Below are 27,378 nucleotides of genomic sequence, written 5' to 3'. Positions count from 1 at the left end.
ATGAAAGAAATAATTCACTTTTCTATTATTCTGACATTTCACATTCTTAAAATAGTGATCCTAACAGACCTAAGACAGGGAATGTTTTCTAAGATTTAATGTCAGGAATTGTGAAAAACTGTGAGTTTAAATGGATTTGGCTAATGTGTATGTATACTTCTGACTTCAACTGTAAGTAAAACATTGTCAGTGTTACTAACATTTCACTCATTAACAGATTTGTGTGTGTGTGTGTGTGTGTGTGTCTGTATCTGTTTTGTGATTGTGGTTCAGACCAGTCTTCAGAAATAACACAGAAAATAATGACATTTTATGTTATAATGTCAAATTAGTTATTTAAATTTTTAAACAAATGTGTTAAATAAGTTAAATGGCATTATTGTCACATAAACATATAACAGCATTTAATATTTATTAAATTATCATAAATTTATTCAAACTATTAATTTTATCATTTAAATATTCTATGCAGCTTGAATGGTCTCTTACAGTACTTTTGTTGTTCATAAGAGTCTCTATGATATACTGGCTACAATGTAAGGACCCCCCACCCCATTTTAGAGGGAAACGTTCCTAAAACATTAACCTAATAAATCCTTAAAAATAATTGTTCTTTGTTAGTTCACGTTAACAAGTGCAACCTTATTATAAAATGTTACCCATTAAGTTTAAATGACAAAAAAGGGAGGAAAAAAACTGTGTTTGAACTGTGAATATCACTCAGCTGAAATTCTGACCTGACAGTGACTCTGGGGTCGTGAGTTGCAGCACAGTTCAACACAGCAGTCGTGCCCTTGATGACACGCTGGTCCTCAGGGGCTGTTGAAATGAAGGTTCGACCTGAATTATAAAATAAAGTTTAGGACAAATCACAGCACAGTTTAATAATTACCAGCATCATTATGCACAGAACAAAATTACATTTACAAAGCAAGAAAGTTCTAATATTCAAACTGTCACCATGACTCAAAACAAACATAATGTTTTAAAGGCATCATGTCCTGTGTTGAAGCACCAAAATTATCAAGGAAAACCAGTGGAAAGAGTTAGGGAAAGTGGTTTGAAAAATTGCCCTTATGCAATTGTGCGAATGTGTTTGGTGCCATTTGTTGCACAGCTTTAATGAAAGGACAGATGACTTTTTTCGACAACAAATAGCATTTTTCAGGCTGGATGTAAAAAATGTGCTTGGACAATTGTAAACCTACATTAATATTAAGCATGCACAAAATGTTTAAATTAAATAAACACATGCATAATGTCAATAATATTGACATTATTCCGGTGTGAAATAACTAAAAAAGACTTTCATAAATTCATAAATATTGTGCTCTGCTACACTTTATAATCAGCCTGGCTAAAGAATGCAGTTATTAAGTCAAACAATGACTGCTGATAAAATACATGTTTTGAAATGCCTGCATTCCTGTTGCGTTTCAATAGCGTTCATGCTGAATTTTACGTATGCTGTTGTTTGTTTGTATTTCAATGTTTAAGTCATTATGAATAAAACATTTAAAACAATATGCCTCCATACTTAAGACTGTCAGGGCTGCAGTGGCATTCACCAATCCTTCAGAGTTAGAAGCCGAACATGTGTAGTTCCCTGCATCGATTGGCATTACGGGCAGAATCTGTAAGCCTCCGGATTCCAGCAGAGTGAAGCGAGGCATTTGAACCGATCCACTCGCTAACACCTGATAATCTGTGAGATCCGCAGGTTTCTGTCAGTTCTATGTTATCTCAGTGTGAGAAGAAAAAACTCAAAACGATGTTTACTTTTGAAAATTATGCTCGTATGAGTTTATATCTTATGTACCTTTCCTCCAAATAATTGCAGGTTTGGGGGCACCAGATGTTTCACAGCTGAAGATAGCGGATGTTCCGTCAGTCACCGTGATGTCAGATGGGGGAGTGGTGAAAGATGGGGATACACCTACAATGGAACGTAAACAATTAAATCAGAAAATGATAAATAATATACAACACGATCTGGCATTCAAAACTCATTTTACTTCCATTTCAGAGATTGAATCAGGATACAGAGTTAGAAAAATTGTCGAGCACAACTTGTTTTTATCCGAATTGATCATTTATAGTGAAAAGTTGTCTTTAATGCTGCCTTCACTACTCGGAAAGCCTATCTGGCACCAGCAATCATGGCATGGTTCAAATCACTGAGATCAAATTTTTTCCCCATTCTGATGGTTTATGTGAACAATAACTGAAGCTCCTGACCCGTATCTGCATGATTTTATGCACTGCACTGCTGCCGCCCGATTGGCTTATTAGATGCCAAAAATCTGCTTGGACAACCTGTGTGAAAACATACCTTAGAGATATCCACTAATAATCACAACAGGACTAGCTGGTTCAAAGTAATTTGAAAAGTTAAATCTGAGAAAAGGTCTAGTATCATTTATTTGCAGATGCCACTTGGTTATCTAATCAAATAAAAATTCATAAACTGTATTTTTAAAAGTGGCTTAAATGTCCAAATACTTTTTGGGGCTACTGTACATTGTGAACTTACAAGCAATAATAAGGCAAAATAAATTGTTGCGCTAAATAGCAGACCTCTATTTTAACTTTCATCTATTTAGGCTATTCCCTTCCTAATTAATTACATCAATATGACACATTTGCAAACTTTAAAAGTGAAATAAAAAAAAAATGCTGTGAAATCAAACTTGAGAGAGCAAAAAAGAGATGAGGATGACTAAGCGAGAGAAAGAGGACAGCTGGAGGTGTTGATTAAGTGGTGAGTGAGTGTGTGTGTGTGAGTTTGTGTGTTAAAGGTTGATCTGTCAGTAGACACTGATTAATTTCACAGATCAATGAGGGGTATCTGAACTCCCTGATCAATTCATAACCTTAGAGAGAGAAAAGAGAGAACAAAGTAGAAATCACACACTTTAAGATGCGTTATTGTATTTGTGAATCTTTCTCACATAACTTCAAGGGATAGTTCAGCCAAAAAATAACATTTTGTCATCATTTACTCACCCTTTTGTCATTCCAAACCTGTTTGACTTTCTTTTTATTTGTGGAACACAAAATAATATTATTCGATTATCTTTTCGGTACAATGAAAGCATATAGTGACCAGGGGCTGTCAAGCTACAAAAAGTACAAATGAGCACCATAAATGTATTTTAAAAGTCGTTTATATGGCTCTTATGCTATATTCCAAGTTTTCTGAAGCTATAAAATAGCTTTGTAATAGAAAAAGACCCCAAATTATGTAATTAGCTGAAAATATTCCCCTCTGCCAACTTGGCAAGTTCGGTTATGTAATTTGGATTCATTTGCATCAAATCTGGTGTCATGTGGACTAATTTAATGGTACTTATGATGCATTTTGTAAATTCTTGAGCTGATCAGCCCCTAGTCATGATATGCTACCATTGTATGGAAAGGAGCAGCTTGGAATTCCGAATATTTGTGATCTCCTGAAGAAAGTTAAATGGGTTTGAATCGACATGTATTAAAATTTTCATTTTCGGGTGAACAATTTCTTTAATTAGCTCTATCCAATCAACTAACCCCCCTGTGTTTAACACTGACATCAACCTGTTTGGTCACACTATACTGTTGTCTTTTATGTGTCTTGTGTTTTGTATCTTACTTGTGACAACCAAGTTGGTATATGCCTGGATTTCTCCTGCCATGTTTTCAGCAAAGCACTGGAATATTCCAGCATCGTCCGGCTGAATTCTCCGTACTTGCAGAACCATTGAGGAGGAGGTGAGCTTATATCGTGGGTTATTCAGTGTGGAGAGGGGGATGGCATCCTTACACCACTTCAGCTTTGGCATGGGAACCCCTGAATAATACACATGTACATCTTATCATGTACACTAGCAATAAATTATGACTATTTTCCACACAGTAAAATCAACAAATTACTCAATAACACAAACTGAATTATGGGAATTAGGTAGTAAATTACCCTATGCCTAGATGGGCATTCTTTCCGGTCCAACTCATCCATTTAAAAAAAAAAGTTTAGCTCAATTGACAGGATTTGTGGCATGTTGATTTCCACAAAAGATCATTTTGATTTGTCACTTGTCACACAAAAAGTAAAAATCTAGGTTACAATGAGGCACTTATAATGAAACATTTAAATTCACATTTCTGCCTTTAAACCCTCCAACAATTGTGCCTTATTGTAATCGATTTTATTTATTTTTTAAGAAAAGAAGATAATTTTTTTATTTTTTCTGGTGATCAACATTATGCCATTTAGCTTAACTTGTATTGAGCACGGAATATTCCTGGCAACATAATTAAACATGATTCTGTTAAGTGTGTCCAGACCTGAGCATGTGAGCGGAGTGGAGCGAGTTGTTGCTCTGCTCAAATATTCGCTTATGTGTGATCGCTCAACTCCAACAATCAAGTTCAAAAGACATCGCGCCACTCAACGCTCACGAGCGTTCTTGAGTGAGAGTGATGTTGGAGTGGAGCGGCAAGAAATGAGAAAGAAATGAGACATTTGTCAACATTCTTGTTTATTTTTTTTTCCATCAGGTACAAAAAAAAATCCCTCGTCATATTGGCATCCGGCCTAATATTTCATAGCACAAATAACAACAGCACAAACAATGCCTTGATGTACGCTACTTAAAAAAATTAGCTTTGTTCTCTAACCCTATTTGGATGTGGTTATTTTATGTGGGGACGTGGGGTAATGCGTAATTACTAGAGCTTCTCTTTTATTTTGAATCCTGTGATAATCGTTCATAACTTAGTTTCCCAATAATGATTGATCTTAGTGGTTAAGAGCATTTTCTACGAGCGATTTTACGAATGTTTGTTATTTTTTAAGTGTTTCCCAAAACTGCACTTAACATGAACATGCGAGGATGCAGTTTAAGTGCTACTTAAGAGAGAAGCTGTCCATAAAAATTGCTGAAATGTGACCGTATAGTGCTGGTCGTCATTGTAACTTAATTATATTTGTGCGTAACCATTTGTAATTTACCTAGGTGGAAATATTAAAAAGTATTTTCATAAATGTACATTTTAATTCACCACATAATTTCATTTTGTATTTATATATTTCTTTACACAATCACATCAGATGCTTTGTTCATCAGATGTGCATTTTAATATTTCGTTTTCAAAAATTGCTCTGTATGTAGAGATTTAAAACTTCAGGGTCAGTGAAGACAGCGGTTCCCCTGTGTATGGTCCTGCTAATAACAAGCATTAATTTAATATAACGAGGTTCACTGTTATTGTGGAGCGCAAAATAAGGAAACACGTGGAAGATTTGCTTTAAGGACATTCACCAATCAAAGGGAGGACTGCTCTTTACTTTCAAAAGTGATAACGGTAATAACAATGCTACACAACATGTGCGGTAATACACAACGCGTGGTGCAGGCGAGAGTGCCCTTAGGTGTCAGAGAGGAAGAGGAGATGAGGATGAGGAGCCAATATACTGTACGGACTATTTTCATGCACGGCAGCCATTTTTACTGTTCTCTGCAACAATCATGCCACCACTTTGTTGTTACCAACTATTAATTAATCTTTTCATCCAATATTAGGGTGACCAGATTCCTGCTTGTGGAAAACGGGACATCCCCCTCACAGCAAAAATAAAATTGACATATCCTTACCTAGGCACAAATCAATGCGAAGTAGAGAGTGCATCCGCTCCTGTAACTGTTGTCACCTTGTACTTTTCGTTGGCAGCAATTTTTCTCAGTGTGTGCTTGTCTTTCAAGTGTTTATCATAAAATGCAGAGCAGTCCAGTACAAAATTAAGATGTACATAAAGCATTGCTTTCATGACTGTTCATCACTGAGCCAAGATTTATCTGGTCATTAAAGAGAACACATGGTCCACAGATGCAGATGTCCCAGGCAGGCATAAAACAAACTCCACGACCTTGGCTAAGACGACTTAATCTCCAGCTTACGACGTCTCTCAGACATGGCCATCTTGTCCATGTTCCACTCAGTGATGCGGCAAGTGACAATATTTTTCGCACAAGCCCAAGAGATTCTGGAGTAGAAGTGTTTGAGGCTGCTCTGAATGTCTCTCAGTATGGCCCACACAAGTTTTTCTGTGTTCTCCAATGATCGGCTCCAATTTTGGTGGTAATCCACCGATGCTGAATAAAAGTTTCTCACTGCACAAATGAAATCATCAGATCGTATGTCACCAGCTTCAACCAGGGCATCCAACTGCTTTTTAATGTCAGATGGTATGAATGATTCCTCAAGCCTGGCCTGCAAGACTTTTCTCAGGTCATAAATGTGCAGAGCTATGGCAGTACACAACAGAATGATAAGCAAAAAGTCCTTCACTTGCGTGCATCTTGTCAGATTCTGAAATTTGCTTCACCAAAAAATCCCTAACACTTGGTGTGGCACACTTTCACTTAGCAGCATCCACATGCTTTTTTGTATGAACATGTTGCGCAATGTCGGTGTGGCCTCCATGGGCAATGAGAAAGCGAACTTCATGTAACAGTATATGGATGGGCAAGGAGGGGGCAGGAACCGGCTGAACATTAAACATAAAATTTTAATGAGAATCTCAACTTAAAAAAACGTAAATGGTCATATATGCAACGTGGTTTCATGCATCTATTTCTCTCCTGGCGGATGGCAGCGGTGAGAACACCAAAATGCATTCCTCCTCTTTCCCGGGTTTTGGCACCATTGTAACAGTATACGGACGGGCAAGGAGGAGGCGGGAAGCGGCTGAACAGTTAACATCAAGTTGAAATGAGAAACTCAACTTAACAGATGCATATGCAACGCAACCTCTTGTGTCTCTCTCTCTCTCGAACCGGCATCTCCGGCTGCCCTTTATCTCACTCTCCCGCCGTGCTCCATCACTCCATCATTTACTAGGCTCTGTCTGTGACAAATGTTTTTAGAAATGTAAACTCTTTTTGAAGAGCCTCATTAAACGTATATACACGCTTCCTTGACATTTTTCCAGCAGCAATTTAATCTGTGTGCTCTTTCAAACTGACTCTTCAATCAGTTCACTAACTGGACATCTATTGAAATAATTATTATTATATTATAATAATAATTATTATTATTTATAGTAATAGTAATTGTCATTTTTCACACTTCAAAACTTCATCTAACACTGGCTGCATTTGCACTGAACATGAGAAACAAACGAGGATGATTTCTTTTGATTAGTAAAATTAGAAAAGGACACATGTAAATGTGAAATATTTTGTTGAGCCTCGCGTTTCACAACATATTTTCCTGGGGCGACAGATCAAATGACATATTGTGAAAAGATTGTATATACAGTATTTTTAATTCAAGAGTGTACTGTAGGATTGCTAATGTAACCAGTTGTGTTGTATTTTACCAGATAACAATTTATCAATTGTTTCTAATAATCCAAGATACATATGCAAATGTTTAATATTTCATAATTAAGGATATATTTCTGATGTGTCAGTTAGGTGTGACAACAGTGTGTAAATAACACTCATATAGACAGACATCGCTTATCCCATGCGATTCAGCGGTAAACCTGACAGACATCTGCGGTAGCCTAATAAAATTATTTTACTTTAAAGACTTATGTCTGGTAAACTGATCTGTATTTTGAACTGCGTCTGTGCTCTCACCTCACTGTAGTCTGTTATAGGAATCGTCCCCTCAAATCAAATCAAATCACTTTATTTAAACCCGTCATCATCAGCTCGTGAATCACACCGAGTTTATCTCTGATAATCGTTTAAAATCTTGGACCTAATACATAAATCAGCCTAATATCAGATTTTTTACATTGTAGAAGCACAAACACATTAATGTAGCCGCACAAGATATGTAGCAGCAGAAAGTAAGCGCCTCATGAGTGGCCATTGCGATGCTGAGTGTAATCTTGTTAAATACGCTCCTCGCTTCGGTCAAATTCTGATTGCTCCACTCCCGCTATGCTTCGCTCATATGCTCAGGTCCAGACTGGTTGTGTAAATATGAAATAAGTAAATATCAGTTTTCCAAACACTACTTATCATGTACTCCAGTACATAACCCAGTGGGATTTGGTATACAGTTGAAGTCAGAAGTTTACATACACTTAGGTTGAAGTCATTAAAACTAATTTTTAAACCACTCCACAGATCTCAAATTAGCAAACTATAGTTTTGGCAAGTTGTTTATGACATCTACTTTGTGCATCACATAAGTCATTTTTCCAACAATTGTTTACAGACAGATTATTTCACTTTTAATTGACTATATCACAGTTCTAGTGGGTCAGAAGTTTACATACACTAAGTTAACTGTGCCTTTAAGCAGCTTGGAAAATTCCAGAAAATGGTACCACATTCTCCTGTACAAAGTATGCAAGTATAAACACCATTGGACCACACAGCCATCATACCGCTCAGGAAGGAGACTCATTCAGTGTCCTAGAGATGAATATTTTTTGCCGCGAAAAGCGCATTTCATTTCCAGAACAACAGCAAAGGCCCTTGTGTAGATGCTGGAGGAAACGGGGTGACAAGTATCTATATCCACAGTAAAAGAGTCCTATATCAAAATAACCTGAAAGGCTGCTCAGCAAGGAAGAAGCCACTGCTCCAAAACTGCCATAAAAAAGCAGTTTGCAAGTGCACATGGGGATAGATCGTATTTTTTTTTTTTAGATGTCCTTTGGTCTGCTGAAACAAAATTTTAACTGGCCATAATGGTCATTGTTATGTTTGAAGGAAAAAGGGTGAGGCCTGCAAGACGAAGAAACCCATCCCAACTGTGAAGCATGGGGGTGGCAGCATCATGTTGTGGTGGTGCTTTGCTGCAGGAGGGACTGGTGCACTTCTCAAAATAGATGGCATCATGAGCAAGGAAAATGATGCGGATATATTGAAGCAACATATCAAGACATCAGTCAGGAATTTAAAGCTTGGTCCAAAATGGTTCTTACAAATGGACAATTACCCCAAGCGTACGTTTAAAATTGTGGCAAAATGGCTTAAGGACAACTAAGTCAAGGTATTGGAGTGGCCATCACAAAGCCTTGACCTCAATCCAAAAGAACATTTGTGGGCAGAACTGAAAAAGCTTGATTAAGCAAGGATGCCTACAAACCTGACTCAGTTACACCAGTTCTGTCTGGAGGAATGGGCCAAAATTCCAGCAACTTATTGTGAGAAACTTGTGGAAGGCTCCCCAGAATGTTTGACCCAAGTTAAACAACTAGGCAATTCTACCAAATACTAACAAAGTGTATGTAAAATTCTGATCCACTGGGAATGTGATGAAAGAAATAAAAGCTGAAATAAATCATTCTCTCTACAATTATTCTGACATAAAAATAAAGTAGAGATCCTAACTGACCTATGACAGGGAATGTTTTCTATAATTAAATGTCAGAAATTGTAAAAAACCGAGTTTAAATGTATTTTGGCTAAGGTGTATGTAACCTTCTGACTTTAACTGTAAAAGATTATTAAAAAGCACACACACACACACACACACACACACACTGCTTGATTTATCACGAAGTTAACATTTCCATCAATAGACCTTCATCAGGGCACACTTTGGTTTAATTAATGAAAATTTAATCTAATAAATTGGCTTTGATTGATTAAACTTGCAATAAAATGTTGACATGCTTCACCGAGAAAAGGAGAAGGTTTGGAGAAGAGGATAAATGAGTGAGAAACCAAGAGAGAGGGAGAAATCGAAAAGGCAGAAAGATAGAGTGAGCGAGTATGAGGACGAATAAAACAGCAATTATACATATTAGCAATAATTGTAAATTTAGTTCAACTGAAAGAGCTCGTGATATGCTCATCATGATATGCAAATCAGAAAAGCATTAAAGAATTTAATGGATACATTTTGTAGCTCAACATTTTTCAAGGTCAAATAGCATGAATCCATTCCATGCGCATCCTATGGAGGAGCTTCAGCATCGCTATTCTTTTCACACCCACGGGAGGATGCAAGACAAGGATGTTAAAATAAGACTGTCAAAAACAGCCTCGCTGTAATTAAATTTCTGACAGTTTCTGACAAAGTGCATACAAACTTAGCTTCACACCCTTATGAAAGTGCAAAGAGAACGAGCCGAGATTCACAGCAAGTGTAAATTGCAGAAGTACAAAAAAAAATTAAAAGTGTCTTAGTAGTTTTCAAATGTTTCCTGATTTATATATACTGCATAACTATTAGTTTTTTAAATGTAAAAAATAAATAAATAAATAAATAAATAAATATATATATATATATATACACACACACACACACACACACACACACACACACACACACACACACACACACACAGGTGCATTTAAAAATATTAGAATATCATGGAAAAGTTCATTTTTGTCCATAATTTAATTCAAAAAGTGGAATTTCATTTATTCTAGATTCATTACATATAAAGTTAAATATGTCAAGCCTGTTTCAATCTTGATGATTACGGCTTACAGCTCATGGAAATCAAAAATCCAGTATCTCAAAATATTAGAATGAAGAATTTTGCACAAATTACAGTGCCAGTGTCGCATTCCTAGTGTCAAGCCACTGCTGAACCAGAGACAATGTCAGAAGCATCTTACCTAGGCTAAGGAGAAAAAGAATTGCACCATTGCTCAGTGGTCCAAAGTCCTCTTTTCAGAGGAAAGTCAATTTTGGATTTCATTTGGAAATCAGGGTCCCAGAATCTGGAGGAAGAGTGGAGAGCCACAGAATTGCTTGAAGTCCAGTGTGAATTTTCCACAGTCGGTGATGATTTGGGGTGCCATGTCATCTGCTGGTGTTGGTCCACTGTGTTTTCTCAAGTCAAGAGTCAATGCAGCCGTCTACCAGGAGATTTTAGAGCACCTCTTCCATCTGCTGACAAGCTTTATGGAGATGCTGATTTCCTTTTCCAGCTGGACTTGGCACCTGCCCACAGTGCCAAAACTACTAGTAACTGGTTTGCTGTCCATGGTATTACTGTGCTTGATTGGCCAGCCAACTCACCTGACCTGAACCCCATAGAGAATCTATGGGGTATTGTCAAGAGGAAAATGAGAGACACCAGACCCAACAATACAGACGAACTGAAGGCCGCTATCAAAGGAACCTGTGCTTCCATAACACCTCAGCAGTGCCACAGGCTGATTGCCTCCCTGCCATGCCGCATTGATGCAGTAATTCGTGCAAAAGGAGCCCCGACCAAGTATTGAGTGCATAGATTAACATAGTTTTCAGAAGGACGACCTTTCTGTACTATAAATTCTTTATTCTAATATTTTGAGATACTGGAGTTTTGATTTCCATGAGCTGTAAGCTGTAATCGTCAAGATTACAACAAAAAAAAGGCTTGAAATATTTTTTGGGAGAAATATATAAATAAATTTAAAAAATAAATGATGTAAGATAGAAGGAAACTGTTAGAGGTTTCTTGTTTCGGATTTTCCTAGTTAGAAGTCAAGAAAACTTGTTGCTGTAATGTAGGTCAGATATACGCAGCTTGTTAAAAGGATTTTCAAGCTGGATCCCACACTTGCTTTGCCCTGTGAGCCAAAGATATATCTAATGTCTTTTAACAACACTCTAACGTAGGATGAACACTGAGGCCAATTAACGACTAATAACATTAACGCATGACTCGCCTTTTCTAATGTACTTGAACGCCTATTTCAGATCACTCATTTAGTCAATTAAATAAAAATGAATTCAAATAAGGACTCGTTGTGCAAAGACAATTGGGGGTCATTGTGATGTGCGTGGTGAAAAGGTCAATTTTGTGAGCACATGAACTGACATTCTTGCAGTAGATTACAGTCTAAAAGCAAGCTGGTCACAGTAAAATGAACATAAGCATTATATGCATTATGGGAAACTGGTACATTATGCTGTGGCTGTGAGTGCTGCTTTTCAAAAGTACAAGCGCTGGTACCTTTATATTCCTGACATTTAAAAAATGATATTTTCCTGGAGTCTTGCAGCAGAATGATTATACAACAGGCAGAATAAGTATTATATGACTCAAAAGTGGTCAAACTCAGAAGTAGTGCTGTAATTTAAAAGGCACAACACAGCTGCCTTTCTCAAAAAATTGTTCACACTACAGCGATTAAATTGGTCACCAACTTGTTTCGCAGTTGGTTGCTAGTAGGCATTTCGACATGACTGCAGCATCCAACTCGAAATATAGGTCTTTGCGGAACAATAACGGGCATTTCCCAATCAGTGGGATGGGTGTTTTTCAACTATCCATTGAAAGAAGGCAGTCTCAATATAGTAGGCAAATCGTGTAAAGCAGCTGAAAAACATCCATCCCGGTTTGAAAATGCCCACTGTTCGGGAAATGCTTAGACACAAGTCTCTCCAACTCGCCTAAAATCAGCAGTTATCATTGAAAATGAATGACTTCAAAATGCTTTGTTGCTGAAAATCACTGTAAATGCCCCTCAATAGGTGTGTGTGGTAATAGGCTGGTCTTACCTTTGGCTTGACACTGAAGTTCCACGATTTTCTCAACTTCAGTTATAACTGTCCTCTTTGGCTTTGACGTAAAGTATGGGTACTCTATGATGGTACAAACAAACAACACACGTTTATAAGTACAAATCAAGTCCAATCAATTTGTGGAGTCATTTTGTACATTATAATGTGGTTAGAACATGTATCTTTGTGCTACATTCCTGCTAAAAAACAATTTACAGAAAGAATCAATTACAGAAATTCTAATGGTTTTAATGAATAGGAATTGTACTGGTTTTTATGGAAAATATAATGGTACATGGGGGTATCTACTGGTAATGTGTTGGCTTCTATTGGTTGACATATTATGTTTAGTGGATTTAGTGGTCCCATTAGGGACCAAAACAATTAAATCCTAATATACTATGGCCCAAAACACACAAAATTTGTAAAGGTCTTTATAGTGGAAACCATCCTTACCAAACCACCTCAACTGGCTCCTTTTGTCGGAAAGGAGCAGTGGCTCTACTCCGAGCTCCTCACGGACGACTGAGCTCCTCAACCTATCTCTAAGGAAGAAGCCCACCACCCTTCTGAGGAAACTCATTTCGGCCACTTGTACTCATGACCTAGTTCTTTCGGTCATGACCCAGCCTTCATGACCATAGGTGAGTGTAGGAACAAAAACTGACCGGTAGATCCAAAGCTTTGCCTTCCGGCTCAGCTCTCTTTTCATGACAACGGTGCGATAGAGTGAGTGCAGTACAGCCCTTGCTGCACCGATTCTCCGGCCAACCTCTCGCTTCATTGTCCCGTCACTCGTGAACAAGACCCTGAGGTACTTGAACTCCTTCACTTGAGGCAATACCTCCTTCCCTACCCGGAGTACGGACTCCATCGGTTTCCTGCTGATAACCATGGCCTCAGATTTAGAGGTTACTGTTGGTTTTTATTATTATTATCATCATCATTATTATTATTATTATTAAGCAGGGATCTTAATAACAGGAGGTCAGTCTTACAAAACAGCATTATTTTTTCAAAAATACAGATATATGCTACAGGTTACAAGTGCAGGATCCCATATGGTTTGCACTTTAAAAAAAGTGTTTTGCATCTGTAATAAATCTTTATTTGCGGAAGACATCATGTGTGTGTTGTACCACATGGAGACTATGACAGCTAGAGGATTTGCATATCCTGTAATAACTACCAAACCACTTTGTTTCAAAACCTAGGGAGCTACCTCAATGCCTATGGTCTACATCAGCAGCTGCATTCTATGGCAGCATATTAACTGAAATGGAAGCTCAAGCTTGACAGACAAATCATTTCAGTTTAGTTTAGTGATAGGGATTTTTTTACTTTATTTTTTTTAATGAGTACAAACCAATACTTTCTTTTTCTGTACCGATACCAATAAAATAAAATACAATTTTGGCGTATTTTTTCTGAATTCCATATCAACAGTTTATTAAATTTGGAGTGACGCCCTTTCTGTTTCTTTGTGTTTTTGATGGTAGCTTTTACGGAAAAGCAGGTCAATACGTGACCCAATGTGATTATTAAACCGCAAAAGGCTGCTATTTAATTAAATAAATATGTAAACTGTATGTGCCTTGTGCATACAAAGTGAATTAACACTCTGCTCACTGTCATCTGCTATAAACAGAGTGTGCAATACTTATGATGGTGTTTTCCAAGGATAAGCCAAAGAGCTCAAAAAGGTAGGAACAGCCAGTGTCGGCACAACACCACTCCACTGCGCTTTGAAGCTCACAGTACATGCAAAACTATATATCTATCTCATTACATCAGAGCCTTTGCAGTTTAATAATCAAACTAGGACATGACTCGATTATAATTTGTCCTCTGAATATTTTGGGAATGCATGCGTACATCAGATGGTATTGGTTTTTGGTATTTTTATGAGCATGAGTACAAGTACATGAATGCAATATCTGAACTGTTTCCAATACCATTATCAGGACATCCCCAGTTAGCATGTTATTCAACTAATGAAACAATACTCTAAAAAGCAAAATTATACATAGCACATACAAATTTTGGGTAAAATTGTGTTTTCAATCATAATTAACTATTTTAAATGCTTTTTAGTACTGACTGAATTTAAAGCTGAAGTATGCACATTTTTCAGTGTAAAGATACTTTCTTCTATCCCAGCTTAATATGTAGAGACAACTAAGAAAGCCATTCATAGGTAAATGTTCTAAAAACTGTAAACACTGCGTCTCTGTGACGCTATAAAGTTCCTGTGTTTGTTTTGAGAGACCCACTTAAAACAGCCCAAACAACGTTACTCAATCAATGGTGTGAGTTGAAGGCGGGACTATCTCACTGTTTGATCAACAGCAGACAAGGGGCGAATTCAAAACCCTGTTTTGAAAACATTGTTTATTTTTGCAAATTCAGCTTTAATGAGAATACATTTACTATTTCTCTCCATTACTATGGCTTATATAAATTTTTTCTTGTCATAATGCTTTCACCTGCCTTGTCAGCAAAGGATACACGTGGCAAGCTGCTTTAGAATTGACCCAAAACAAGATATCTAAGTAGGCACCATAATTATGCTACCTACTACCTGCCTTCGCAACATTAGTGTGCACTATGATGCTTTAAAATGCTAGCTATAGAGGCAGCTTACTAGGTTTTGGAACAGAGCCTAAAAGGTAGTGTTTTTGAATTAAGTTTGCTAGTATGTGTGCTAGAGTTGGTGCTTGCTTGCATAATAGTCAAATATTCAAGAGGGGTGTTTTGATGTCATGATAAAAGAGTGAAAGCATGGATGTGTACTTCACTAAACTACATATTAAAAGCAGGATGTGAGCCCACACGGTTCCAAACTGTCTTTGCTGCCTTACTTGGCTCATCATAGTAGGAAAAAAGCAAAACCTTTCACAAAAACCCTTTCATCCACTGCACTTTTAATGTCACCTTTATTTTTGGATTTCGTGACAGGAAGAGTGCGAGTCCCTCTACCTAATTCGCACACCTGGCATTTGATGTTCCCCCCTTTCCTTGTTTAACTCTCTCTTAATGAACAGAGACAAAAGATCTGTTAAGCATGATGCTGATAACAGCTATTCACTAATGAAAAATAATGACAAAAAAGAAGGGGGTGGGGGGTAAACAAATAACAACAATAACAAACCTAACTGCATAACAAAGTCACAATTTCTTTAATTCATTCTCTGTCTTCATGTTCTTGATCCTCTCCTTCTTTTCTTTCTTCCCTGACAAATCAACGCTTATTCATTCTCATTGAAAATTTATGCAGATCAGGATAAACATATTCAGATTGGCTCCTGGATTGGATTCAACTGCTGAAACAATAAATACAGCTCCTCCGTTTTGTTTTTTCCACTGCTAGCTGTTCTGACATGTTCACTTTATCTTTCTATAAAAGTCTCACTAAACCTCCAACGGCCCCAATTTATTCATCACTCCATTGGCTGCCTCATGCATATGCATGGATCCCTCTTGCCCAATCATGTAAGGCGCACACCTGTCATATAAGCTCATTGAATGAATATCCGTTGCTCAGTCTAATAAGAGTGCGAGTTGAGGTATAAATATTCATAGCTCATCTTCGGTAAAAGATCTCGGGGCAGAGAGTAATATTTGTGGTTTTGGATCAAAGACCAGCAGGGATGGATGTTAGGAGGACATTTAAACTCATTGACCTTCTACAAACATTATAAGCCGAGAGCCGTGACACTGGATGTTGAGAGTGTGGGATGCTGGTTGTGGCAGAGTAAGCAGCTGTTCACACTGAACACATTTAGGCACCCGTCTGTCTGTACTATGCAATAGGTAAATCCAATGTGAGATTTATTTCTACACTTTTCAGCGTCAACCAAACAAACTGCTATTCAGCACCACATAAAATGCATGAGATCTTTTCCCACAGGTTTCAATCCTAACCATTCTTCCTCTCCTGGCCTCGCTCTCCACAAACGTTGCTTGGCCATGCCCACATCACCACATACCCCATCGCCCGAGTCAGGCCACGAAACCATCATCTAAACTTTAAAATGGCAGATATTTATCAGACCATTTACATTTATATTTACATTTATGCATTTGGCAGACGCTTTTATCCAAAGCGACTTACAGTGCACTTATTACAGGCACAATCCCCCTGGAGCACCCTGGAGTTAAGGGCCTTGCTCAAGGGCCAAACAGTGGCATCTTGGTGGTGCTGGGGCTTGAACCCCCAACCTTCTGGTCAGTAACCCTGAGCCTCAACCACTGAGCCACCACTGCCCCACTACCCCACTACCACTTTGTATGTGTAAATGAGGAATTGTCAAATCAAACAAAAGTTAAGTATGGAGTGCCACAGGGATCAGTTTTAGGACCTCTGCTTTTCTCCTTATACATGCTTACCCTGGGTGATATTATCAGGAATCATGGAATAAGTTTCCACTGTTATGCCGAGGATACCCAGCTTTATATTTCTTCTAACCCCAATGATAATTCACAATTCTCCAAATTAGTATAGTATATCAATGAAATCAAAGATTGGATGGCCAGAAATGTCCTTCTACTCAATACAGACATAACAGAGGTACTAATGATTGGACCATAACTTCTAAAAATTTGCCACTAAAATATAATTTGACTTAATGGATGTACGGTTATGTCGTTTTTTCTGCAAAGAACTTAGGTGTTATATTTAATACTAATTTGTCCTTTGAAAATCAAATTTTCAATGTTTGTTTCCACCTGAGAAATATTACTAAATTACGACATATGCTCTCTGTTGCTGATGCCGAAAAATGTATTAATGCATTCATGACCTCAAGACTAGATTATTGTAATGCGTTACTGGGAGGATGTCCAGCAAGTTCAATAAATAAACATCAATTGGTTCAAATTGCAGCTGTCAGAGTGCTAGAACTAAGAAATATGAAAATATTAATTTCATCGAACCAATTTTATTCTTCGTTACATTGGCTACCTGTTAAATTTTGTATTAATTTTTAAATTCTGTTAACTACATACAAAGCTTTGAATGGTCTAGCTCCACAGTGTTTAATTGACCTTCTACCATGCTATATTCAGTCATGTTCATTGCGATCACAAAATTCTAGCTGGTTAATAATTACAAGAATATCAAAATTCACAAAAGGAGGTAGATCCTTTTCATACTTGGCTCCTAAACTATGGAATAGTCTCCCTAACACTGTTCGGGATGCAGACACACTCACTCAGTTTAAGTCTAGACTAAAGACTCATCTATTTAGCCAGGCATACACCTAATTTATCCTTCAACTCACAATTAGGCTGCTTTAGTTAGGTCTGCCAGAACCAGAAGCATCCATCATGATCTACACTCACCTAAAGGATTATTAGGAACACCATACTAATACTGTGTTTGACCCCCTTTCACCTTCAGAACTGCCTTAATTCTACGTGGCATTGATTCAACAAGGTACTGAAAGCATTCTTTAGAAATGTTTGCCCATATTGATAGGATAGCATCTTGCAGTTGATGGAGATTTGTGGGATGCACATTCAGGGCACGAAGCTCCCGTTCCACCACATCCCAAAGATGCTCTATTGGGTTGAGATCTGGTGACTGTTGGGGCCATTTTAGTACAGTGAACTCATTGTCATGTTCAAGAAACCAATTTGAAATGATTCGAGCTTTGTGACATGGTGCATTATCCTGCTGGAAGTAGCCATCAGAGGATGGGTACATGGTGGCCATAAAGGGATGGACATGGTCAGAAACAATGCTCAGGTAGGCCGTGGCATTTAAACGATGCCCAATTGGCATTAAGGGGCCTAAAGTGTGCCAAGAAAACATCCCCCACACCATTACACCACCACCACCAGCCTGCACAGTGGTAACAAGGCATGATGGATCCATGTTCTCATTCTGTTTACGCCAAATTCTGACTCTACCATCTGAATGTCTCTACAGAAATCGAGACTCATCAGACCAGGCAACATTTTTCCAGTCTTCAACTGTCCAATTTTGGTGAGCTCTTGCAAATTGTAGCCTCTTTTTCCTATTTGTAGTGGAGATGAGTGGTACACGGTGGGGTCTTCTGCTGTTGTAGCCCATCCGCCTCAAGGTTGTGCGTGTTGTGGCTTTACAAATGCTTTGCGGCATACCTCGGTTGTAACGAGTGGTTATTTCAGGCAAAGTTGCTCTTCTATCAGCTTGAATCAGTCAGCCCATTCTCCTCTGACCTCTAGCATCAACAAGGCATTTTCGCCCACAGGACTGCCGCATACTGGATGTTTTTCCCTTTTCACACCATTCTTTGTAAACCCTAGAAATGGTTGTGCGTGAAAATCCCAGTAACTGAGCAGATTGTGAAATACTCAGACCGGCCCGTCTGGCACCAACAACCATGCCATGCTAAAAATTGCTTAAATCACCTTTCTTTCCCATTCTGACATTCAGTTTGGAGTTCAGGAGATTGTCTTGACCAGGACCACACCCCTAAATCCATTGAAGCAACTGCCATGTGATTGGTTGATTAGATAATTGCATTAATGAGAAATTGAACAGGTGTTCCTAATAATCCTTTAGGTGAGTGTATAACTCTGCATAAAATTGAATGGCATCTACGCTAATATTATTCTATTTGTTTCCATGTCTCAACCTCGGGATTCATATCCCAAGTTTACCAGAGCCAACTCTGTTCCTTCTTGGTGTCGGAGTCCACTGCTACGTGTCGCTGAGAGATGACGACAAACTACAGTCGGTGCTAGCCAGACATCACTTCAGTTTTTTGACTTCAGAGGATGCACTGATGCCAACTCCAACTGTAAGACATCGGATACTTCATATGCCACTGCCTGAACCTTGGATTTAGGATGGACACTACCAAACCTCACTGATATTACCTGCAGGTTTAACTGCGATGGACCTCATAATTTATCTCTGCCTGCATCAACTTTGTCTATTTATGCACAGACTAACATTTAATTGCCAACAAATGCCTTCATCAGCCAACTAACAAAGGACAAAGCATCTATGTGCAGTGTATCCAGGATGGACTTCAAAGACAACAGTCACTGATCTTAAAGTTCATAAAAAATATTTTTATTTTATTTTTAAAACACTGGACCTTACCATTTACTTAATTTACAAATGTAAATCCATGACTTGCACTGCACACAAATAACTAATATTGGCATTATCATGTTGTTTAGCCAGAGGGGAACTGTCCCCCACAGTGGGCCTGGTTTCTCCCAAGGTTACTTTTCTCCATTAACCAACAACTTATGGAGTTGCGTGTTCCTTGCCACAGTCATTTTCAGATTGCTGTTGTATTTAGGGGTTCTAAATACAATTACTATTTAATAATTTAATTTCTATGCACATTATACACCATGATCACTGTAAGACATTTTAGATAATTACAGTTATTTTTTTGTTTTTGTTAATGCATGATTTCTTGTAAAGCTGTGTGTTGTGAAACGCTCTATACAAATAAAAATGACTTGACTTGACCTCTCTTACTGCAAATAATAGGGGCTTGAGCCACTTGTTGCGATTTCGAGCGTTTTCGCGCCGTCTGTTTTGGGATGGTAAACAATGGCCTGAATTGATTTAATCCCCAATTATTCATACAGTTCCTGTAGTGTATGTGACATAAACGTTGTGCCCTGATCTGTGAAGATTTGGATTCTTACCGAGGACGGTGAGATATGCTTTGGCCTCTGTGCTCTTCTGGCTGCTGTTCCTGAGCGCCGCCTCACACACATACACACCCATGTCTGCTGAGGTGGGGTTACTGATGGCCAGTCTGCGACCAAACGAGTCCACTCCTGTTGTTAGTCTCACCCCATTACGCTTCCAGAACACCTGCAGCCTGTCAAGAGATCTGCTCCACACACACATTCAAAAGAGTGCAAATTAACTGCCATGCTGAAATGAAATAGATGACCACAGCACTTAGTTATGTTTTAAATATGCAAGAAAAAATACATTGGGGAGCTAGTTGTCACAAGGGCTATATCTCAGTTACTTTACTCTCACCGCAGTTTTATATGTTGGATGTATTAAAATTCCACTACACCATCTGAACAAATTTGGCAGATGCTTTTATACAAAGCGACTAACAGTGCACTTATTACAGGGACAATCCCCCCAGATCAACCTGGATTTAAGTGCCTTGGTCAAGGACACAATGGTGGTGGCTGTGGGGATCGAACCAGCAACCTTTCGATTACCAGTTATGTGCTTTAGCCCACTACGCCACAACCAATCCACACTCCCTTTAAGAGTAGAGCAGCTTGTCACTGGGGCAGTACCCTAAAAGTTGTGCCCATGGTACCTTCTTTACATCTTAAGGTACAAATATGTACCCTTTAGGGACTGATATAACAAATATTTTCTTGTAGACATGTAAAGGGTACAGTGAGTGTTTCTTTGAGGGTACAGGCCCACGGAAAAGCTGTTGTACCCCCAAAGGTTCAATTTTTACTAATTTTCTTACAGTGTATCATTATATGTTTTTCTGTAGTCATTGGGTAACAAAGAGAACACAATAAAACCACACTTACATACATTTAGGCATGGGTCAACTATATTATAAAGGTATATCTGAATCTAAAAAAGTCCTCAGGACAAGGGTATTTTACATAAATATCAGGTTGGGGCAAGTTTTATAACTGCATTGGGTTGGCCAGAAAAATGATTTGATATTTATTTTTGTTACTATTCAATTTTTTCCTAAATAGTTTTGTATTTCATAATTGTTTTACTATTTAAATTTAGTGTTAGGTTAGGTTTAGAGTCATGTGTAAAATCAAGTCAAGATTGAACCTGTCCTCCTGGGATCAGTAGATTTCTTTTAGCTAAAACTTTTAAGGTTTGTGCCTATACACAAATTGACTTTCAAAAATAAACCTACACAGGGATATAATCACTTTAATTAAAACTGTGACAACTAGCCCAGTCTCACTATTTGAAGAAAGGAATCAATAGCACAGTTTGACTGAATTAAAATCAAGATAATTGCAAAACAGTTTCAAGATGTCAAGTTTTTACATCATGCACAGTAGTTTCAAATGACAGACAAAATAATGGTTTCTGATTCTGACTAATGCTTACGACACCACATCATTTAAAAAACATAACAATGGCAAATATCTTTGAAATGACAAAGAAAGTGCTAGGATCCGTTTCTAACGGAACCCTGACTGTGTGTCACCGCCGTTGTGGGCAACCCACCTCGCATTAGCGACGCACTCGAGAGTAGCCTCACTCGCCCCGGCAACCACAGATGTGTTCTTAGGTGCAATCACTATCACCGGGGCAACCAATTCAGCAGGGGCAATAACGTCTGCGATAGAGAAAGGGAAAAGAGTGGTGAGAAAAAATAACTGTCTGATTATTGGCACGATCAATCAGGTTAATAGACTGAACATCATGGGAGAAATAAGGCTTTTTGATGAGCCTTGAGGTTTTTTGTCTATCTTTTATACTCTCTGAATCATATCTTTCTCTGACTGAACAATAATACATGCAGAAGGGAAAAGTCTAATGACTATCCATAGTTTATAGATGATAGCAGAGGAAAAGAAAGAAAGAGAGATGTAGAAAGATGTGAACAGTGAAACTGAGATGTGATTGCATCTTTAAAGATACAGTTCGCCCAAAAATGACATTTCTACCATAATTTACTCTCACTCATATCTTTCTAAATCCGCATTACTTTATTTCTTCTATGGAACACAAAAAGAAACATAATTTTTTTTTACTATTATTACATTCCAAGTGTTCTTGGAAGCCATATGATAGCTTTATGTGAGAAGAAAAAAAAATCTATTTAAGTTGTTATTCACTGAAAATCTTGACATTTGTCAAAACTGCCCTTGACCCATTTATGAGAGTTAATGAGAAAATTAATGATGTCCAATTATTGAACAAATCATTATTTTGAGTCAGATTGGAATCTGTGGATTAGGTTCACAGAATTAGTCTACAGTATATTATTTAGACAAATACAATTCTTGAGTTCAACTTACTGACTCAATCATTGGGTTGCAGGAGTTTTCAAGTTAACTCACAGGAGGGAAAGTTTATCCATGAATAATGACTTAAAAAATACTTGTTTGCTTCCTTTTGAAGACTGCAAGCTTCAGTCCCCATTCACTGTAATTGTATCTAAAAGTTCAACAGAAACAAAGTCATAGCCTATGAGTTTGAAATGGCATGAGGGTGAGTAAATTACTTCAGAATTAAAATTTTTGGGTGAACGATCCTTTTAAGAGTTAATGTAAATAATAAGAACATCAGATGAAAACCAGCCTATCATTACAGATAAAGTAGCATGACTGCATGCAAATGCATACGCATAAGCTTTGATCTCATCTTTGATCAGCGACTAGAAGGGTGTAATTCAGTCTCGCAACCGCCAAACACGGCAGTGATAGATGCTCTAACTTTTGCAATCTCCGAAAGAATATGTGTAATTTATGCATTCATCTCGCTGTATGTCATCATTCAAAAAGATGACAAAAAAGCCCTGCAGAAGACTGCGAGTGAAAATGAAATAGAGAAGATCGGAGTGAGCCAATAGAATTAGACAGGAAAAGTCAATAAAATGAGAAATAAGATGTACAGCAGAGCTGTTTCTGAAATGTTTCTGAAAACGAACTGCTATTCCACAGTCTTGGTCATGTATGTGCACTCTAAATGTAGCCAGCATGTGTTAAACTGTGGCACCTTTGGTTCAGATCTCATTACTTGGCATGCATAGCCTGATTTGCATAGGCTGGCACATTCTAAATGTAAGTCCAGTACTGACTACGCAAAACAAAACTCAGACACGTATGATGTTAAATAGTTTCCTTCTTTGCTCTGGCCTCTACAGTATGCTAATGTTAGAAGTATGCATGTCAGAGCATAAAGGGATAGTTCACCCAAAAATAAAAATTCTTCATGTTGTTCCAAACTTTCTCCAAGAAAGAATGTGTGGAAATATCAGCGTCGGACTGTATTCACGTTCACTGCATCTTTTTTCCATACAAATTAAAGTGGATGGTGACTGATACTGTCATTCTGCCTAATTTCGCCTTTTGTTTTCCACCGAAGAAAGTCATACAGGTTTGGAACATGTGAGGATGAGTAAACGATGACAGAATTTTCCTTTATGGGTGAACTATACTGTACCTCATAAAACAGGTTGGGTTTGTGTGATGATTTACTGATTGAAAGAAAAGTTTTTTCAGAACTGGCAAGGGATGTTTATCCAGGAATATGTCCTACTTTTCGAAATCACATTGTGTGTATTGTGTGTATTACCTTGGACAGTAAATAATTAGCATTTGTGCATTAAATATGAAGCAATAGAAATAAAGGATCACACTCTTCAACACATCCCTTACCACTGCTGACAGTCTAATTTTACAAGTCTATCTATTCTCACAAAGTGCTTGAGGAAGTGCTGATTATAGCTGTATGTTATTTTTTCAAGGTGAGCTCAGGAGTACAGTAGCCTGGAGAATGCTACAAATGAAAAAGAGGATTTTCACTAGGGGGAAAAGACAGTGTGCCATACTTGTGAGGTAATGTTGCTGTCAGCCACTTAAACAGTCTCATGCACTCAAGTCAGAATTGTGTTTGACATGGTATTGATACGGTGTTGCTTTCCTGGATTTGTTTTCATCAGGCTCCGAGATTAGCTGCCTTGAGCATATCGAGATGGTAGAAAAAGAACAATGAAGACCAGAGGTCGGCAACCTTGGGTGTACAGTACAAATTGGCAAGCAATTGATGTTTGAGAGGGGTTGATATTATATATATACTATTTATTTTATTTAGTTGTTTATTTCAGAAATAAGAATACTGAACTACCTCTTTCAGTAATGCTTTCTAATGTTTTATTCTTTTATGAGTAGAATGGGAAGACAAACACTAAAAGAGAGAAATGAGCCAAGCAGTACTGCTCGGCTGAGTGAAAAGCGGCAGTTTGGTTTGGTTTTCATGACATATTTTGCTTGTAAAATGAAACATTTTCACAACAAATTAAATCAGGAAATTGGAGAAAAAATTATGTTGGATTTGTAGCTATTTAAAAAATGCAGAAAAAGTAGTGAGGTTTTTTTACACTTCAAAATAAACCACTTTATTTTACAAAATTTTGTACTTTTTCCAAATAAAAAAAGATCAAATGTTTTTTTTTTTTTATTTCACCAAACTTTCATACGTTTAAGGTACACTATGGGCTCTCTATCCACATATGTAGATGAAATATATAATTGCAAGTAACTTTGTTTTGTTTGTTGCGTTACAGTAGTTCAGAACTACTCCTCTGTGTAGGTGAATCTAATGGTTTGAGGTATGTCCATGGTTCCAGTGATTGATATATCAGAGTGGATCTGACTAATACCTTCTTTCCTTTGTTTATTGACATGATGTAAACACTAGGCATGCCATAAAATATCAATATGTCGATTACTGATTGGCACATTATTTTATTGATATATTTTTTGAAGCATTAATATATTAACATTAGCTGTAATTTAAATTAGAAGCCTAATTTGCGTGCTTTCCAATTCACTCAGTTGAGCTTCTGTTTAATGTCTGGTGTAATAGTGTAGGGAGACCACAAGGAGGTGATATAACATTTACTGAAGCAAGTAGCAAGGCACAGGTATCACAACACAGGATGGTTATTTTAGAGTACTTGCACAGGACTAATACACACAAATGTTAACGGTTTTTGTATTTCTTCAAGAATTAATAATTCAACGTTGATGAGTTTGCAGGTTAGTGTATAAAATTGGTGTAACTGCGCAAACTATATATTTATTTCAGAGGGTGGGCGCACAGTGATCAAAAGAAAATGTCTAAATTGCACTTCAAGTCAAAAAGGTTGCCAACCTCAGATGTAGGTCATTGCTGTGACACACAGTCTGTACACACAGACTCACACACAAGTGTAAGGGTCATTCGGTGTGATCGAATGTAATCATCTTAATCCTGTGTCTACATGAGTAGTGGGATTATGACATGTGGAGTTATTAAATTTGTCTCTGAGGAGAATCCATTATCTTAAGCCTTTAACAAATCCATCTAAATGCAGCACAGGGGAAAACACACACACACACACACACACACACACACACTTACAAAGAGACTGAGGAATCAGACAGCATAAGTGGGAATGGAAATTAAAGAGAAAATATTTTTTTTTTCAGGACTTTGACCTCTAATTGGTCGATGTGTGTGTACATATTGACCAGTATGATACTTTATGCACCAATCAGCCACAGCATTAAAACCACCTGCCTAATATTGTGTAGGTCCCCCTAGTGCCGCCAATATGTCAGAATAGCATTCTGAGATGCAATTATTCTCTCCAAAATTGTACAGAGCGGTTACCTGAGTTACCGTAGACTTTGTCAGTGTGAACCAGTCTGGCCATTCTCCATTGACTTCTCTTATCAACAAGGCATTTCTGTCGACAGAACTACCGCTCACTGGATTTATTTATTTTTTGGCACCATTTTGAGTAAATTCTAGAGACTGTTGTGCATGAAAATCCCAGGAGATCAGCAGTTACAGAAATGCTCCAACCAGCCCATCTGGCACCAACAGACATCTGATTGCTATTCTGAAAACCAGGTTGGCGCTGTTTTGGTGGCACGAGGGAAACCTATTCAATATTAGTCAGGTGGTTTTAATGTTGTGGCTGATCGGTGTATATCATGCTGTATGCTGTTTATCATCCCCATAAGTTTAGCTTAAAGGGAATGTTCATCCAAAAAATGGAATTCACTCATCATTTAATGACTTTCTTTTTTCTGCAGAACAAAACAAAGATTTTTAGAAGAATATCTCAGCTCTGTTAGTCCTAAAAAATTTAAGTGAATGGTGACCAGACATTTGAAGCTCCAGAAATTACATTAAGGGCACGTTAAAGTAATCCATATGACTTAAGTGGTTTAATACATGTCTTCAGAAGCAATATGATGGATGTGGGTGAGAAACAGATACATATTTAAGTCATTTTTACTATAAATCTCCACTTTCACCTTCACATTCTTTCACATTTTGAGAGTGTAAATAAAAGTGGAGATTTATAGTAAAAAAGGACTTAAATATTGATCTGATTCTCACCGAGACCTTCAAAGGCCTGGTCACTTGCATTGTAAGGACCAACAGAGCTGAGATATTCTTCTAAAACTTATTTGTTTGTGTTCTGCAGAAAAAAGAAAGTCATACACATCTGGGATGGCATTGTGTGTATACAAACTGTATGTTATTTTGTTGTATTCAAAGGGAGAACATTCATAATAAATTATGGCTATTTTCAGAATGGTATACTAGTGTACTGCTTACTGCATACTGTGCAGTATACACTAGCAGTGTGGTAGTATGCAATCTGTCAGTAAAGTGCAGAGAGGAAAAATGTTTGTTTCAAATTTCAGAGCAGAAGATCATCGGATGTCATCAGTACAAGGAGACGGCGAAAGAGGTTGTGAATGAGAGAAAGAGAGAGAGAGAGAGAGAGAGAGAGAGGACGAGCAAAGATTAGTGTTAAGAGTTAATTAGTGTATCTTACCAAGAGAACCACGATTCTTCTTGTTTACTGCTCATCAGGTCACACAGAGAGCAGAGGGGGGAAAAAAATTAGAAAACAAAAAATATATAATTCCTTACATAGTACATAATTTAACTTTACACTTCAATTAAACTTGAAAAAACTGCTTTTTTTCTGGGATGGGTCTGAGCTTTTGGCCCTCTTTCGCTGATTCCAAACCACACCTGCCATTATTTTATAATCCAGCGACATGTAATTATGTGAATTTGCTGATGTTTGACCTGCACCTAATGGAAGCTCCACACATATTGGCTGTCTGCTTCTGTAAAATGTAGCAGATTTCTGAAACATTTCTAAAATCCAAAAATTATATATATGTAACTAGAGCACGGCTTCTTTC

The 27,378-nt window shown here is 37.7% G+C and overlaps 1 protein-coding gene across 1 annotated transcript in view; it reads right to left on the bottom strand.

Annotated features, from left to right (window-relative positions):
* The window catches only part of LOC127643612 (protein sidekick-1-like), a 337,771-nt gene that overhangs the window by 111,973 nt on the left and 198,420 nt on the right, over positions 1 to 27,378 (bottom strand). Inside the window, exons 6-13 of the mRNA XM_052126405.1 lie at positions 27,000 to 27,026; positions 21,659 to 21,770; positions 20,116 to 20,306; positions 12,454 to 12,537; positions 3,629 to 3,826; positions 1,820 to 1,936; positions 1,538 to 1,705; positions 738 to 840 (exon numbers count right to left, since the gene is read on the bottom strand). Of these exons, the coding sequence (XP_051982365.1) occupies positions 738 to 840; positions 1,538 to 1,705; positions 1,820 to 1,936; positions 3,629 to 3,826; positions 12,454 to 12,537; positions 20,116 to 20,306; positions 21,659 to 21,770; positions 27,000 to 27,026 (1,000 nt within the window). The remainder of the gene's footprint in view (positions 1 to 737; positions 841 to 1,537; positions 1,706 to 1,819; positions 1,937 to 3,628; positions 3,827 to 12,453; positions 12,538 to 20,115; positions 20,307 to 21,658; positions 21,771 to 26,999; positions 27,027 to 27,378) is intronic.

The sequence above is a fragment of the Xyrauchen texanus genome, chromosome 5, assembly GCF_025860055.1.
Source record: "Xyrauchen texanus isolate HMW12.3.18 chromosome 5, RBS_HiC_50CHRs, whole genome shotgun sequence".
Taxonomy (NCBI): Eukaryota; Metazoa; Chordata; class Actinopteri; order Cypriniformes; family Catostomidae; genus Xyrauchen; species Xyrauchen texanus.
Note: the sequence above shows the minus strand (reverse complement) of the source record. Positions and strands in the feature narration are given on the sequence as shown.